At 41.4% G+C, this 17851-nt stretch overlaps 1 protein-coding gene across 7 annotated transcripts in view; it reads right to left on the bottom strand.

The window, feature by feature from the left end:
- LOC116066206 (nesprin-1-like) overlaps nucleotides 1–17851 on the bottom strand; it is a 63169-nt gene that overhangs the window by 29899 nt on the left and 15419 nt on the right. For all 7 annotated transcript variants that reach the window (XR_004895946.1, XR_004895947.1, XM_035995665.1 and 4 more), the window contains exons 19-37: nucleotides 17365–17517; nucleotides 15795–15977; nucleotides 15452–15589; nucleotides 14965–15150; nucleotides 14147–14269; nucleotides 13737–13919; nucleotides 12779–12922; nucleotides 10267–10497; nucleotides 8072–8212; nucleotides 7032–7145; nucleotides 6393–6554; nucleotides 5749–5943; nucleotides 5444–5617; nucleotides 2582–2773; nucleotides 1513–1644; nucleotides 1162–1262; nucleotides 757–907; nucleotides 402–530; nucleotides 116–289 (exon numbers count right to left, since the gene is read on the bottom strand). Coding sequence is in view for 5 of the 7 variants with exons in the window: in XM_035995665.1 (XP_035851558.1) it covers nucleotides 116–289; nucleotides 402–530; nucleotides 757–907; nucleotides 1162–1262; nucleotides 1513–1644; nucleotides 2582–2773; nucleotides 5444–5617; nucleotides 5749–5943; nucleotides 6393–6554; nucleotides 7032–7145; nucleotides 8072–8212; nucleotides 10267–10497; nucleotides 12779–12922; nucleotides 13737–13919; nucleotides 14147–14269; nucleotides 14965–15150; nucleotides 15452–15589; nucleotides 15795–15977; nucleotides 17365–17517 (3006 nt within the window). In the remaining 2 variants the exon portion in view is untranslated. The remainder of the gene's footprint in view (nucleotides 1–115; nucleotides 290–401; nucleotides 531–756; nucleotides 908–1161; nucleotides 1263–1512; nucleotides 1645–2581; nucleotides 2774–5443; nucleotides 5618–5748; nucleotides 5944–6392; nucleotides 6555–7031; nucleotides 7146–8071; nucleotides 8213–10266; nucleotides 10498–12778; nucleotides 12923–13736; nucleotides 13920–14146; nucleotides 14270–14964; nucleotides 15151–15451; nucleotides 15590–15794; nucleotides 15978–17364; nucleotides 17518–17851) is intronic.

Genomic DNA, 17851 nt, shown 5'->3' with positions numbered 1-17851 from the left:
ACATAGGGAGTACACTTATTCCAGTAGAGTTTTATTTGTGTTGTCCACCTATTGTGGCTATAACAACATATGTTAGCAGTGTTGCTACAATACAATACAATAGTGTCTTTATTACCTCTAGATTTGTAAGTTGTGTCTCTGTATCTTCAGACAGCAGCACAGGACCAGAGAGAAGCTGATTCTCAGCAGCATCCAACCAGGAGGAGGCTGCTGAAACTGCAGCATACAGTTCCTGCTGGACTGTTGTCTCTCCTAAAGACACTATCATTTTACTGTCACCACCTGCCGTCTGTGAGGAAGAACAAAGAATATTTACTCAGTACATTAAAAGCTGTAAGAAAGTTTCTGTTCTTTATTAAAGACACAGAAACCATTCCCACTGGGAAAGATCTGTGCTTTACCTCATGGGCAATTCTTTCCAGAGTCTGACTGCAGCCTTCAAACAAAGCTCTGGGAGAGCAAGAGTCCTGGCTAGCAGACACGCCTCTAAACACCACACTGGGGCTGGACAGACGGGAAAGGTGGAGGACCTGCGCACAAGTGTGACAAATGAGACAAAAGAGACATATGAAGGTCAGAATGGCAGCAAACGTAACAATGAAGGTGTGAAATTACATGACAGAAAAGAAAAGTACCAACAGAATGCAATCAGTCTTAAGTAATGAGCTTAAGACAACTCAAAACATAGGTCAAAGTAAACATAAAACAACATTCATTAAAAAAAACTTCACACTGCATGATCTATGCCATGTGTACCGGGCTAAGCTGGTCCTGTTCCAGGGAGCTGAGGGAGAGCTGCAGCTTCGTGCTCTGATCTTTATTCAGGTTTTCCCAGCGCTGTCTAATCTGGTCCAAAAGAGACAAGCTCTCAGACTCCAGCAACACTCCTCCTGGGATGGACACCTCACTGTGGAGGGAAGAGGGGTGAGTCGTCGAAATAGACGTATATATCTGGTCCCTGGAGTGTTATTTTACCATTGTTATTAAATGTTTAGCCAGCTTTTTTCAAATATACACATGAAAATGAATAAAATCACACCAAAACTCAAATCACAGAAGCTCCTCATTACAGAATGAATGTGTGACAGAGAAATGTTTGTCCATTCTGTGCATGGGATAACTAATTAAGTGTGAGAAGAATAGAGAGACGAGAAAAAGTACCTGTCCCCATTGGGTGTGGTCTGTTGGCTGAGTAACTCCTCTCCAACACTGGCTACAGACTGGAGCAGCCTCCTCTGTTCGGCTACTTGCTCTTGCAGCTCCTAGGAGGTCAACATACAGCATTTAGGGCATAAAATGTAGGAGTTAAATCAGATTTATCTAAACGATCCACTTCCTATCTGAAATGGATTCAATTCCCGTTTTCAAGATGTGACTTGTTCAGCCCGATAGCACTAACTTAATCAAATTGATTTGCACCAAACATGACTTTGAGTCAAACTTAGAGTGGTCAAAAAAGACTTATACCAGGCCTGTTAAATATAAAAACTATGCAAAAGTTCAGCTACTTACCCTCTGTCGAAGAAGGTTGTCGTGGTGTTGTTGTGTGCGTGTGGATCTGGCCTGGGAAAGCCAATCCTGGACATTAGGACTCTGGGACAGAGATGAGTCTGGCTCACTGTCCTCCTGCTCCTGCAATGAACCCTGGGAGAAAGACAGAGGGACCTCAACACTTAATTTTATGCTCAGAATATTTAACATGAGAGAAAAGGAAGGGGTGAAAAGGTTTTTGAAGAACAGAAATTGGAATACAGCACCGGCTCCCATAACAGTGACAGTCTATATACTGTACATATACATACAGTATATAAACTTAACATCTACTTCATTAAGTCAATTTCAGTTAACTGATCTCCAGCTGAGATGTAAACTCCTAGAATACCAATAATTTAAAAATAAATTGTATTAAGCCCTATATTTAAAAAAGTCCTATATTAAAAAAATGTATATATATATATATATATATATATATATATATTTATATATATATATATAAATATATGTACACATCAAATCAGATTCAAATTGATATTGCTGTCAGCATTTCAAATATACTCAGACAAATAAGCTGTTGTAGTTCCTATGTGTTGTAGAGTGACTTTGTTAATGAATAAATTTCATTATTCATTAAAAGGCTAGCTACAAGGGATAATCATTTTCAGTGAAAAGTCAGAGATTTAGGAAGAGAATGAAGTTGTTTTCCAAAGGGGACAAAGCCAAAATGTTATGTCATCAGAAACACACCTTATGCAGTACATTTAGTGTTAGCATGTGATGAGGTAGCATCCTTTTGTCTGTTGTTTGAGGCCCAGTGGGAGACAGACAGGCTCTTGTTTTTCCACAGTGGAAAACAGTGGACTTTTATGAAGGAGCATGACACAACCTTTAGTATTTGCACAATACTACCATTGATACTGTTACACAGTGTCAAATAATGCAGCACAGTACAACTAAAGTGACACATAGGAAGGGAGAAAGGAAAAGCTGCAAAATGGAAAAATGTGTGGGAATGCAGAGGGGAAGGGAACTGAAGGCGTGTAACAGGAGAGGACCATAGACCACACGTGACCTCTGATCTCACCTGTATGCCAATTTGTTTGTCCTGAAGCATCTGCTGCAGCTCCGTCAGGCTGTCTTTGAGGGAGTGCAGTTTGAAGGTGAGTTGCTCCGCCTCTCCCTTGGTTTCGGCTCGACCCTCCAACAGCAAGCTTTCGCTGTGGACAGACAGCTCAGACAGATACGACACCTTCTGCTCGATCTCAAACAGCATGTTCTGGAAAGGCAAGAATAACAGTTGATAATAATGAGCTACAACCTAAAATGTTAAGTAACCATACTCCTTACTGTTTACAGTAACTTGGCTAAAGAGTCACCCATGTGGAAAAACAATTAAAATCTTCCTTGTGTAGGTACTTGGAATATGCCTACATCATATACCATGCTAAATATATTTACCACTGGTATGCAACTGTAATTTCGAGAGCCTAACAAAATGTATTATCTCAGCACTAAAATGTGTAATCACACAATGTGTTGTGCAAACGAATATTTCTTAACATAAAAGAGCTTTTCAACCTTTTTGGCTTGTGACCCAATGAAGTAAAGCAATGTTTACTTGTGACCCCTTATCACTAGTTGCGACCAGTAAAACCAAAATGTGATGTTTTTCTTATTTTTATTTTTATTATTATTTTTAGATGCCCAATAAGGTAAAATTGTGCAGTAATTCCAGTGGTTTAGAGGCTACATTAAATATAATGACTGGAACTTTTAGTTCTTCGTAGCATGCAGCATCTTTCCCTCATTGTTTCTGCCTCTTCTTATCTCACACTTGTTAAGATCAACTTATTTTCTCATTCTTATTATTTTCAAGCCTACTCTGTTTCCCTTTAAATCCTTTTCAACATATCCCACTCACTTCTCTCTTACATTTCTTAACATGAGAAACAACAGAAAAAGAGACCCTCTTTTACATGTCCAGGCTGTGTGTAAAAAGTGGTACAACTGTATGGGAGAACAGGGGGGTACAACCTTAATCCCCCTCTTTCACACGAGGATACAAGGGCCCTTGACAGAGATGGGGAGGTAATTCTTCACAGAGAATTGTTTTCCAAACAATGCAGAGTGCTGCCTTATAACTCTTTTCTGTGGAACATTTCTCTACACTTTCTTACCACAAAAAGAGCCTCTTTGTGGTATTCTAACTCAAATTCCTCTCTTTTGGTCTAGAATCAAATAGCTTTTGGAATGTTTTTGGAATTTAATGTTTTGCTTTGACTAAAACAGCTACAAGAAAAGGTAAAGTTTGGTATGTAGGGCGATAAAATGTGTGGCACAAAGTTTAGACTCAGCAAAGTATTTTGATTAAGCACTGACCCGTGAGAGGCTGCGCTTAAGTGGTTTTGAGCTGCTTACAGTGTGGTACTTTTCTTGTGGTGTGTGAGCGTTTGAATGAACAGAATGTGGTTGTTTAGTGTTAATTCACAACAGCTGACAAAGTTAAAGCAGCCAAACAAATCTGAGGTGTAAAAATAACTATTAAATATGTAACTATCCTAAAGCATTGACCTGAAAAAGCTCTTCTTTTCACTCCTTGATTTTTACTGCTACCTTCTTGCCTGAGTAGCTCCACAGCTATTTTTTCTCTCTTGCCACTTTTCCTCACTTCATCTCTCTAACCTCATATCCTCATTCTCACATCTTGCCCTTTCCATTGGATCAACACTGTAATAATCTACAATGCAGACAGTTTTTACCCTGTGGAGAAGAGGATCCCCATGGGCCAGACCTTTAGACCTGAGCTCCACACTGGCCATATGTGAGCTATAATCAGCTTACTGTCTCCCAGCTGCTACAAACCCACCCACTTTAAACACTGATTTCCTTTGCCTGAGCAACAGAACTAACATTATTACTACTGAGAAGCCAATTATGGTGAATGATAGGATGAATGTATAAATATGTAATTACATCAGTTTATGTATTTAAGAGTTCAAATGATATGCTTCCACAAAAAGCTGCCAAAACAGCACATTTGTTTTTAATGCAGTGTTAGACCTTAACTAATTTAAAATGAATACTTCGGTGCAACATCAGTCAAGGTACATACACATAAATGCCTTTGTCAGTGATAGAACTGTCAGAAAAGGTAAGATAGGCACGCCAATGAAAACCAGTAGCACTGATTTAGAAAGCCTTTCGGATGACACTGTACAAGTTAAACACTGCCACTAAAATTATTTTATAAGGACACATGGTTGTGGATCAGTGATCACCGCTACAATTTAGCCATGGATGCTAATTACCCCACAGATAAAGGTTATGTTACCGTAGAAACAGGAGGAGTGATGAAACAACACTTAGGCTGGAGGAAGAACGTTTGAGGACAATTGATCAGAGGGTCAGACCCTGATCCTAATCACAATGTCCTTAAAATAAGTGTCTAAAAATATGTGTCACTTCATTAGACAATAAAGTGACCTTAGATAATAGAGGGCTCCTATTCTGCTCTGTTTTGAAATAGTCCCATATTCAGTGTAGGATCTGTACATTTCTTTTGGTTTTTAAGGATCAACTGAACTTATGCCTGACTAAAATAGTAATAGCAATAAAATACAGAGGGAAGGAATCCAAGGATAGGCACTATTTCTGGAACAGTGATGCAGCCAGATACTTCACTTTAGCCTTTGACAGCTCCCTCTTGATAAAACAGTAGCATACAGACTTTCATACGGTGCCTAGGGCAGTGGTATTCTAAAGTTTTCCTCAACTGCGTCAGTGGAGGAAAAGTTCAGCACATATTAAGAGAGCAGCAAGATGCACACAATCTACTGTGGGCAACATTGTCATCCTTGGGAATCCTAATAAACCAAGCTCAGAATATTTCAGTGCTCATTCAACCAGTCAGTCAAGCCCTAGATGAAACCAGAAATGTCATTCTTACCTGACAGTCGATCAGTTGCTCCTCCATGTCCAAGTCCTCGTTTTGGGGCTGAAGGGCAGAGCTTAGAGTTGCACGAGTGCTAAGCAACCAATGATCGAGCTCCTCGGCTTCACTGTGGTAACGCTGCAGAGCCTGTTCCTGACGCTGCTCTTCTAGCTGTTCACTTAGTTTCTCCTGTAGTGGTCAATGTGACAGACGCGTTAGATTCCACCGATGAGACAGTTCTGACACTATAGTAAAGATCAGTGTAAACAAGAATGAAAGTATGCAAATTTAGGAAATGTAAATTAATTTCATCTGCCCACCTCCAGCAGCTGCCGTTTCCCAGAAGCCTTCATTCGAATGGTGGCCATCCTCTCTCCCAGCACAGTGAGAGTGGACTGGAGAGCCAGTTGGTCACCAGGTTCCCCATCGCTGTCGCTGTCTGCCAGCTCCTCAGAGAAACACGTCTGTAACTCACCAATCTCATCCTGCAGCATCAGGATCTCATCCATCAGAGCCTGGACAGACAGAGATAAAAGAAGTGTGAGAAGTGAAATAAAGAGAATTGTCTGAAAAAAAGAGAAATTTGAAGAACAAGTAGAAGGAAAGGAAGAAGCTGGTGTGAGACAGCAGTAAAAGAAAGTTTGTCCAAAGTGCCTGACAGTAGAATTACAAAAAGGAGCTGGATCGGCCTTTGCTGTGAAGTTGGCATAGCAACGTAGAACAGTGCCATGCAGTCTGTGCAACCGTTGCACAGGCTAGTGAGATAATGAACCCCTTAATCATTTTCTGTTTTCTCAGAGAAGGCTTGTCTTTTGTCAGCTTTGTGTTTTACTCAAGAGATGTCTTCTGTCTGCCTTTAAATTTAAACTTATCTATACTACTACTTTCAATGTTTTCTGTACTGCACTTCACTCCTCTCTCTTTCTCTATGACTTCCCCAATATCTGTCCCCCCTCCCTCTCACCTGGTGTGCAGCCATCTGGCTCTCTGGGCTCTTGTTAGGCTCCAGGCCCTCATTGAGTGCTGCCTCGATGGACTCCATCTTAGTGGAAATGGACTGGAGGGACTCCTGATAGTGTTGCTGCCGCTCCAGAGCCTCGTACAGACTCTTCTGCTTCTCGCTGATCTGTGAGAGAAGAGAGAGAAGGGGTGGAGAGAAAAAGAAAGAAATTAATGATGGCAAAGTCAAGATGGCAACTGGAGAAGGTTAGGGACAAAGTCCACTGTTCCATCATTTGTCTTAAGATTTGCTGTAGCAGAGGGGGTGGGAGGTATATTTTGATTTTAATTAAATATCAGTTCAAGTTTCAGTCCTACATTTTGTATTAGTTACCAAAGATATACTGCTCTCTGATTCTGTGATCATAACTGTGCAAATAGTGTTCCAAATCCTAAAACTTTATCCCTATACAACTGTGAATTGTGCAGAGTTCACAGTAAGCCAGAAGGATTTCTTAAATTAAAATCTATCTCTATAGCTGTTTTTTAGTGGCCAAGTCATACCAAATAGATTTGTTCAACGGTATTTATATCTGTAGTATATAGGAACAGTTATTTTATGTGTGAATTAATTAAGTTTATTGTGGCTGACGATGTGACATACCACGTTCTTGAGTGTTTCCCAGGATCTCTGCAGGTCATCCAGGTTAGCAGCACTGGTCTCCATAGACGGATCGTACAGCTCCTGGAGGGGCGCTCGGCTTAAGGCACCTCGACTCTGTGGCACAACAGCACAGTGAGTCCAGGTCTAACTAGTGTGTGAGAGTGATGTACAATATATGGTTGAAGAGGGTGTGCTGGTTCTGATATGTCCGTATGTCCTCAAACATACTGTCAACAATGAATTTGAATTGTCATATTTGGAGGAAATATGCCCACATCTTCTGTACATACAGTACAGAACATATGTGCTACATAGTAACACTTTAAGATATAAACTAATATAGACAGTTGAAATAAAATGTCTTCAATCTGTTGTAGTTCTCTTATTGTAAATACAGAGGGGCAACCATTTCAGGTTATTTAAACTCTCTCCCATGATACTTTCCGTTGTTAACTTTCCAACTTTCCAACTGCCTTATATGTTTTAGTCTTCTTTGAACAGGCTCACATGACACATCACAAGACAGACGTAACTGCATTTTCATTTTACAATAATAGCTGAAAAACAACTTTGACCTTCGCTGTGTCTCCCAGAACAACAAAACGCTTCTGTTTCACTGCTGCATCACTCTACAGTAAGTCATAAATTAGAAAATGATACATTACTCATTCTCATCTCAGCAAAAAAAGCTGGAAGCAAACAAATGTTCTTCAGCAAAAATAAATCTGCAAACATAATGTTGAAACGGGGAAAGCAGGGACAGCACAGCAAAACTCCAGCTGTTTCAAACATCCATTGTTTTGACAGTGGTGATGATGGGAAGGTAATTGTTTGGTGGTAGGAATCAGGTGGTGGCGATGGGATGGTGTACTCATTAAGATAGAGATTTTTTGCTACACAGGTTAAGGTGGTGGTTTCTTATGATGTAAGACTGAGAATTTGAGGTGTAAAATGTAAAACGGACAGTGGTAGTATGGAAGCTGGGCAGGTCAGGTAATGCTCGAGGGCTCTGGAGGTAACCACAGTGGGGTTTGCAGTACCTGGTTAAGAGGAGCATCAGCGTTAGCCCCCGGGGAGGGGGAGCGGCAGGCAGGGGGAGAGGAGACCTCGCTGTTGGTGCCCTCCTCCCCTGACTCCTCCGTCACAGGGGAGAGGAGTGTGTGGCAGCGACCGGCTGTCATCTGACCACACATACACCCCGCACATCAAACACGCACATCAAAAGAAGCAGGTGGAGGAAACGGGAGGGAGACCAAAAAGAAAGCGCCCAGATGAAAGGAGTGAGTAGACAGAGAGAAAAAAATGAAGAGAGAGAAGAAGAGAGAGCATAAAAATTAATGAAGGAGTGCAGGTTAGGCAGATTGCAATGAGCACACTGCTGATTAATTAGACAGTGAGTAATCAAATAACACTGAGAGGAGACCAGTAAGATCAGATTACTGCTATTGACATCAAACACTGCAACGCTTTTGCCATAGCACAGCATTTAAGAGACATCATTTACTGTAGCATTGCTCTTTGCTAGCTAATGGACAAACACTGGATTCTACTGGCAATGAATGAGCCATTCAGGTTTTTTACAGGATACATCAGGGGAAAGGAATGGCCGTTACCAGGAAGTTGAAAATCACACATCCAGTAAGTACACACATACAGTAAACACACACTGACACTGCTCACGCCGAGCACATACTCATACATACTGTGGAGTTTCAGAACCATAGTAATTTCCTTTCCATTACAGACACACTTCCCTTGTAGGTGGCACACGGACAATATCCATATCACAACTTGTATGTTTTAATGTTTTCTTAGATATTAAAGCTGTTTTTACCAGGATTATTTCAATATATTTAAGAATTAGAAAAGAACCACTCATGCAGTATGATGCATAAGCACAATTAAACATGACATTACAGTTATGTCAAAGTCAAACAACACTATATAAACAGCATGAGAGCAAGAATTCCTGAGAAATCCAGAGGAAGATCAAGGCCCAAACTTAAACAAAGCATAGCTAAAGCATTGCATAGTTAACTGAGACTGGACTAGTGAATACAGCAACAGCAACAGCAGCAGCAGTCCTAGAAGTAGCACAGTTGTCTGTGTGTCTGCATGCTTCAGTGGAGAGGCAGAGCAGAAATGTGAGCAAAGCCCTACTGGGCTGCTTTTTGGCAGTTAATGCAGAACTTGGCCAACTGTCTCAGAACCTTGTTATATTAGGAGGACTTTTTCCCGGGCTTTATGATGCAATGCAATGCAACAAAGAGCATCAGCAAACCAGCATGCAAGAGAATCTCAGTGGTTTTACATAGTGAGATTAGTTAAAACCTGAGCAGTACTGGTAACAATGACACAGTACTAAATATGTTGAACAATAACAAATCAAGCATATCAGCAGTCCTAGCAACCCATTTAGTCCATACACACAAACCTATCATGCTCACACACACACACACACACACACACACACACACACACACACACACACACAGAGTTATATCCTGTTTCCTGGCCTGCTGAGACCAAACACCACAAACAGCAGTAACAGAGCAAGGAGGCGAAGAAATCTGAATCAGAATGAAACACACAGAGGAAGATTGGGTACTAGTGAGGCGGTTTCTTATGTTAAGAGACACAGCACAATATCGGTGCAGTAATACACAAGAGGAGACAGACAGAATAGTAACACTTAAGGTGTAAGGGGTAACAGTTTTAGTTATTTTGTGCAATACAAAACACAGAAAGAAATAGAAGACGAGGAACAGGGTAATAATATAGAGAATAAGCCTATTCTGAATCTGGAGTTCTTTTATATAGATGCACATGAGGCGCTGCAGCCTAATTTAAGATTAAATGTCATCCCAAGGGGGTCCACATTTTGTTAACTTGGAATTTAATTGCACAGATATAACTTTGTACACTGTTACTGGGAAAATAAGAGTACTAGAGTTAAACCTGTAATCATAACTGTCATCCGCAGACACCCTCTAATTTCGGATAACTTTAAGGTAATTACATGATTGTGAAATGAACTGTAAACGCCCTCTAGAAATCCCAACAGGACCCCTGGGGTTCCCTGTTTTCCACTTTGAGAACCAGTGATCTGGACAGAAAGGGAGAAGGGATAGAAGCTACACATACAAACATGGGCCAGACAGTCATACAGCGATGCAGTATGTACATGTGTGAGTGTCTGGGTGATTGTGTGTCCAAAAAAGGCTTTGCAACTCACCATGACGACAGAGGGGTGTGCTGGAAGCTGCTTGTTTGTGGCACCATTGGTGGTTGTCACAGAACTAGGCAGCTCCTCATCACTCAGCTCGTCCATGCCGTCTGAAAGGCCCTCCACCTCATTGACCGTCAGCAACATGGTAGCATGTTTGGCTTTTACTGTCAGCATCTTACACTTGGAGTGGAGCGAGGCGATCTGCTCCTGGTAGCCACGGATCTTCTGGGCTAGCTCCTGTCAAAACATTCCCCCCCCCCAAACAGAAAACACCACCACCCCCAGGGTCAGGAGTGTGGTTCAGTCCACAATGGAAGATCAATAGTTCCTGGTTAAATAGGATCCTGAAATAAGGGGGTGGTTGAGTGAGTTCAGCGTTGAATGTGGTGCCGGTGTGAGAGGAGTAAGTGGAGTGGACGCATTCTCTTCACTCCCCGTTCTCTCGCTTTTAGCTTCACAGTGTGTAAGGCTAGAAAGAGAATAGCACTGCCTCACTCTCTCTCTCTCTCTCGCTCTCTTCTATATCTCTGAGCCAATCAGAACAGCACAGAGGCGGGTGACTCAGAGCATTGGTGAAGCCAACAGACAGGATGTTTGGTTGAGAGAGAGACCCTCGCAGAAATAGTTCAAAATCCCTCAGACACTCCTTCTCGTACACATACACAAATGGCAAGGAAAAACAGGAAGTGATCTCACTGCCTGCACCCCCCTTCCTCTGCCTGCCGCTTCCCTCCTCCACCAATCCTCGGGATAGATTCCTTTCAACAAAAGAGAGTCGTAAGGAGAGAGGGAGTGTTTAGGGAGGAAGAGCGACAGATATGGTGTCAAATTACAGCTATGGTATGAGCCTGCAGGCTGGGTCCAGCTCCTCCTCCTCCTCCTCCTTCCACCCCCTCTGTCCTGCAGATGGTCAATGCAATGATAATCACGTCATGTGACTAACTGGGCCAGTGGAGTTGCGGCTATCTGCTCAGCTTAAAGATCAAACTCAGACGTAAACACAGTGCCAATGCAAGTCACTCTGCAGCACCGGAGAGATTGCAGTAAAAAGAAAATATCTCCTAACACCCGGGGTTATATATTCCCTGTCAAGTATTGGAAGAAGATTAAATACGCCATACAGGACCACGCAGGGAAAGTTAGAATGTAATAAGAACTGTGTTGGAGATATTTGATCCGTTTCTCTGCAGGGCTTTGCCTTTCTCAGTCTGCCACCCCCTCCTTCTCGATCTCTTTCTCGCTGCATTGGAGATCAAATACACTTACTAAGCAAAGTAAAACTGTTACAAAAGTACAGGCCTTAACTAACACAGGTAAAAACCATCTACACTGCATGCAACAGGAATCTATGTAGATTATATGTCCATGTTCCATCAGATAAAGGAGGAATGTGCGTGAGTTGGGCTTGTAGAGGCACAACACAATATTCTCCCAGAATTGCTGTATGTGGAAGCATTGCTCTGATAACACAATGTTAAATTAGTTGCTAGTTGTTTGCATTTCAACTCAAAACATTAGGAAACAAATCCCACATAGAGCAAGGACAGCAAATATATATAAATTGCAGAAAAGTGATGAACTAATAATTTTGATGCCTTCAGATACAATACTGGCTCAATGACTAAATTGCTCACGCTAAGTCTGATTCAGTCGTAAGAGTTGCCCACAACTATTCTAAGACATACAGTATATTTCCTGCTGCCTCAACTTCTCTTTTTATGATGTCACAGAATTACAAAGTACAGGAAATATATAATGACTCAATTTACGCTGTTTGATGTTGATGTTGGCCTCATTCAAAAAGTCATTTGTAGACATCAGCATATTATCATCTTTAAATGTTAAATAAAGTGCCCTTTGAGACAAGTGGCAGCTAGAGTGTTGTAGGACTTCATTCTGTTATCATGGTTGGTTAGATTTTTGAAGATTTATAATGTGATGTTCATCTACAGTCAAACTGTAAAAGCTCTTTAGGTCCTTGTAACAATAAGCTGTGCATTACATAAATAAGACTATTTCAGCGAATAACAACTAATCTTAAATTGCACTATAGGGCTGTTTTTAATGGTACAGTCTAGACGCCTTAGCTTCTATTAAAGGAAATCTTCAAGCTACAGCATACAATGATATTTAAAACAATAGTATGCTTCCAACTTTGTGGCAACAGTTTAGGGAAGGCTCTTTCCTGCTTCAACATTACAAGAGAGCCCTGACCTCAACCCCATTCAACACATTTGGGATGATCTGCAACGCGAAATGTGAGCCTGAGCTTATCGGCCAGCACCAGTGCCCAAATTCACTAATACTATTCATGGCTGAATGCTAGAAAATCCCTGCAGCCAGGTTCCAAAATCTTATTGAAAAAGCCGTCTCAGAAGAGTGAGGTTGTTACAGCAGCAAAATAATGTTGAAAGTTTTGGAATATGTTAAGAAAATTACATATGGGTGCAATGCTGGGGTGTCCACATACTTATATTTTAATAAGCATATGAGAGACAAAGTGTGTGTCTTCTCTGACCTCATGGTGGTGTATTTGAGCTTGAAGTTCCTGTATGTTATTGGTGGAGACGGGCCGGTCCTGAATGATGCGGTGAGCCTCTTCTATTAATCTCTGGAGGTTCTTCACTTCCTGTTCATACTGCTCATACTGCACCACAGCCTCCTGGGAGAGAGAAAAACATAAATGATCATCTCTCTTGCCTCGCCTTCCAGGGAGGTCAAAGGTGAGTGTCACCTACAAATGTCTTCTGAGTGAAGTCATTTCTTCCACTCTCTATGTCACAATGCTTCCATGATATTGATTCCTACATGCACAGTATCTGTCACTGAGTGTGTTAACATGCATATCCCAGCGTGACATTTAGAACAGAATAAACATGCAGTATACAAAATATACAAACTTCTAAAACAAGTCATCTGAGATCTGCTGATATTGGAGCAATGAGGTATGTTAAACACCTCTTCTGTTCATTGTGGGCTTCTAAAGTCAGTTTAAGCTAATTTGTCATGATAACATTCATAATAATGTGGTTATTGTGATTAGACAGACAGATTAATTGTTTCAAATATTGGTGTAGATGGCTAAGATGCTGAGTTGTTTGACCTCCAGATAGTCATAGAAGGTTACTTGCTTCTTCCTCTAAGGGCTAATCTTCACTACAATGAGCTTAAAAGCAAAATCAGTCCAGAACCAAAGGATTAGAGGATAATACTGGTCTGATGGGGGCTCAACAAAAACACAGACATTCCTGAGACGGCCTGTTTGGACACTGCAGCAGAATTCAAAGCAGCAAGTGACAAGTCAATGTAGAACTGTATAACTCTTCTAACAACTATACATATAAGTTCTACAGTTTAGAATTTGACAGGATAATTTGGTAGTTTTAGGGAGGTGTGTGGGGGGGGGGGACTAATAAACAAAATGTTATACAAACAAACACTTCTCCAGCATTTGCAATATGATGACTGCCCTCTACCTGCAGGATGTTGCACTGCTGGATGGTGGTGTGCTGCAGTTGGCTGGCTTCTTGCTGCAGAGTCTGAGCTGTGCGGCAGATAGGCAGGCTAGCCACTACCTCCTCTGGTAGCCGGAGGGCGCTCTGACACTGCTGTACTGCCGCCACCTGCTGCTTGAAGCCCTCCATTTCCACCAACAGACGCTTAAGAAGGAATGAAGGGTTGTTAGAGAGTAAGGACGAATTATTGAGTGTGTGATAAAGCAATGCTGTGTTGAGACTAGTTCATTTTAAGTTAGTCTGCATGTAGACAGATGCAGACTGTTTGGGGATGTCATATTGCATCTGTCGGCATGCACTGTGTGTATGTGCAGTATTCTCTCTATGTTTAAATTGTGATTATAAACAAAGCATTTTAAATGTGTATTCACCTGTCTCTGTGTGAGCTGCTCTCTGAGGCTGAGCCTGTTGAGGTCTGGGGAGGCAAGTGTGATCTGGATCTGGTCTACAGCAGCATGGAGGATCTTCACCTCTGCCTCCAAACGCAACATGTCCTAAGGAGAGACACAGACAAATAAAACAAGTATAGGAGCAGCTAATACTGTTTGTATCATATACATATATTGTAGATTCTATACACAGGAGGTAAAAATGGATTTTTCTAAAACTATTATTGCTGATGTGGACCTGCTTGCAGTAATAGATATTCAAATGACACCAGTCAAGATAGGCATCTCTTTAAAACAAAACTCTTCATTTGCAATTTCTAATTGAACAAGATGTATTTCATGTGAAAGGAAACTGAATTACCAGTCGCTACAAATAAAGGTTGTACTATGTCTACACTCTAGACCCAAAAATCATCCAAACTCACTGGAGGAATTGTAAACACATTTCAAAACACACAATGTCATTAGCAACAATCAGCAACAGACTGTCATCTGGGTACCAGCTGTTTGGCAAACAGATTAGTATATCAGATTACTGCTGCAAAGGATAAAACAGTGCATTCCATTATGATGGTGTAATACTGTATGAATGACCATAAGGGGGCACTGTTGGATTGTGGCTCTGGTGTATTTGACTCACTCTAAAGAGATGTGCACCAAAATGTTTGTAGTAAAGAAATTAAATTAGCTACATTTCTTAATGAAGATAGTTTGATCAGAGTGCCCTAAAACAATTAAGAGGTGAAGTATTTTTGATGTCTGATTCCTGTAATGCTTGCCTGGAAGTGAAAGTCGTTTACCTTAGCTGCATCCTGCAGACCCTGGAGGCGAGTCTTGGCAGTTTGCTGCAGCTCCTCTGTGCGTCTGCTGAGGTGTTTCACCTGCTGGATCCACCCCTCCGTCTGCAACACCTCCCCCAGCTGCCCCTCCCTCTCCCCCATGGCCTCCAAGTCACCATGGAGACCCCGACACTCCCGCAGCAATGCCTGTCACAATAGGAACATAAATTACAAATCAAAAAGAGGAGCCTTTTTTGTTGTGCAATTATACTAATTAAGGCCAGCCAACACACTGTACAGCACATGACATTTGTGAAGTGTGTGAATCTAATTAGCTGTTAATTTGTGGGGTGCCTTAAGATTTAGAAGGTTAATGTAGGAAATATTCATATTTATTTTTGTGGGAAAATAAATATAAAATGTATCAGAACCCAATTTTATCTTGGAACAATTTTCAGACATCCTAAAGTCATTCCCACTCCCTGCTGTGTGACTCATTAAGACTCACCTGGTGTGCTCGAATTTGCTCCTGCAGCTGGGACGCAGAGCCCCAGATGATACTACCAGTGACCAGAGCTTCTGCCTTCTCTGTCCAACCCAAAATGAACGCCTTCATACCCCGATATTCCTCCACCTGTCTCTCTGCCTGCTCACAAGAGAAAGACCAAGACATAATACATTTATGAAATAAAATGCATTCTCAAACAGAATCACCTCATATTGGCCACTGAATTCTGACAATTATATAAAAGAGATACATATTTGGTGTTCGTTCATGCAAACAATATTGGGAACTTGTCTTTGTCTTTAGGGAGGACTACATGACATGCTGAACTGACTGGACATCTCACCTTCTTCAGTCTGTTGGCTCTGTCCTGGACCTGCTGCATGGTGTGCCGCAGCACCTCTGTCAGTTTGGCCACAGCATCGCCCAGCTGCTTACACAGCAGAGGGTTCTGCTCCCCAAACTCCTGCACTGCTACTCCTAACTCTGCCAAAGAGCGACCACAGCATTCACACTCTTCACAAAGAGCCTGAAAGAGAGGAGAGGAGAGTAAGAAGGTGAGACAATAAGGGAGGAGAAAGGAGGTGAAGTCAAGCGGAGAAAAATCAAAGAACAAGGGAAGTTTAAGTGTGTGTTAAAACTAGGGATGTCCAGATCCGATCACATGATCGGAAATCGGGCCCGATCACGTGGTTTCAGACTCGATCGGAATCGGACGTTACCTCCCGATCAGGACTTGGATATATATGTATATATATTCTCATTATTTTTTAACACATCTATAGTTATGCGGTGGCACAGAGTTAGACCCTTTTGTCTCCACACAGAAACAGCAACGAGTGCGGCATGACATCCCTTTATTGCAGAGACGCTATTGGTTAAATGCTGGCAAAGTAGAACACGGAAGCAGCTTGAAGCGGAAAGTGCGAGTATGTCTGCGGTCTGGAGGTATTATAAAGTTGATGACAACAACATTGCCATAGCAAACTGTGAGATATGTAACAGAAGTGCTCTGTTTGTTAACAGAGTTGTTGAATGTTAAAATAAGGTGAATTAAATAAAAAATAAGGAACATCCTGGATCTGTTTTTTCGCTCTTCTTTATTCTTTTTTTATATATTATAGAAGTATCGGATCGGGACTCGGTATCGGTAGATACTCAAAATCAAATGACTCGGACTCGAGGGCAAAAAAACCTGATCGGGACATCCTAAAACTAAAAAATGAACATCAGTAAACTTTATATCCCAGGTGGCTATCTTGGTCTGTTTAAACAAAAAAAAAAATCACATTCTAGGATATATGCACATTCGCTTTCTTGCCAAGAGTTAGATAAGGAGATTGATACCATTATTATGTTTGTACAATAAATATGAACCTACAGCCAGCAGTAGGTGACCTTAGCATAAAGACTGGAAACAAGGGGAAACAGCTAGCCGGGCTTTGTCCGAAGGTAACAAAATCTGCCTACCAGCATCTTTAAAGCTCCCTAATTTAACACATTATATCTTGTTTGTTTAATTTGTACAAAAAAACAAAGTGTATAGATGTCAAGTTGTAGTTTTACAAGAGAGCAGTGATTAATTAGTGAGCTTCAGAGGTGCTGGTAGGTGGAATAGTTCAAGAAATGACAAACTATTCCTTTAACAACACACAGTCCAAGGCTCTTAGGTATACAGATGGGCAGAGGAGTGAGAGAAGAAAAAAAGTTGGGGCGACAAGAAGGAGAACAGGAGGGAAGGGGTTCACATTCCCATCTGGGATACTCCTCTCAGAAGTAGGTCAAGATTAAAGGCAGAATTCAGTTCATGCCATTCCAACTCTCACACACTCATTAACCTCAACATCTGCAAAATGAATAGCCAATTTAACAGGGGTTAATTGCTTGTTAATTAGTCAATCTGTCTGGTTGATTACTTTGGTCTCTTCTTTGGCCTCCTCCAGGTCAGCACCCTTGTCTTCCAGTTTCAGAGCGATAGTCTTCAGCTTTGCCTCAATGTCCTGGAGTCTGACGCTAAAGTCCTCTTTCACATCTCTGGTCTGCTGAACCTCCCTTTCTCTCGCCTGGACCTAAAGCAGATGGCAGAAATACACACATTTCACTATATTGTCAAAAACTAACGAGCCTTTTAGCAGTGCTATATAGTTATGGATATTTCAGCATGCACTCTCTGGACACACTAAGAGCCCTGCAGCAAAGAAATACAGTCATACACCAGACCGCACAGTAGAACTATTACAAGTGAGTGCCAGCTATACAATGGTACATACTGTCATACGGTCACTGTTTCAATTTTTTGTTCAGTAAAAACATAAATGCATGCAATAGTGTCATCAACACAATAAACACCCATTTGACAGCTCTAATAAGTTGATGAAACTACAACATTTAATAAAATGATAA

This window comes from Sander lucioperca, chromosome 19 (genome assembly GCF_008315115.2).
Source record: "Sander lucioperca isolate FBNREF2018 chromosome 19, SLUC_FBN_1.2, whole genome shotgun sequence".
Classification (NCBI taxonomy): domain Eukaryota; kingdom Metazoa; phylum Chordata; class Actinopteri; order Perciformes; family Percidae; genus Sander; species Sander lucioperca.
Note: the sequence above shows the minus strand (reverse complement) of the source record. Positions and strands in the feature narration are given on the sequence as shown.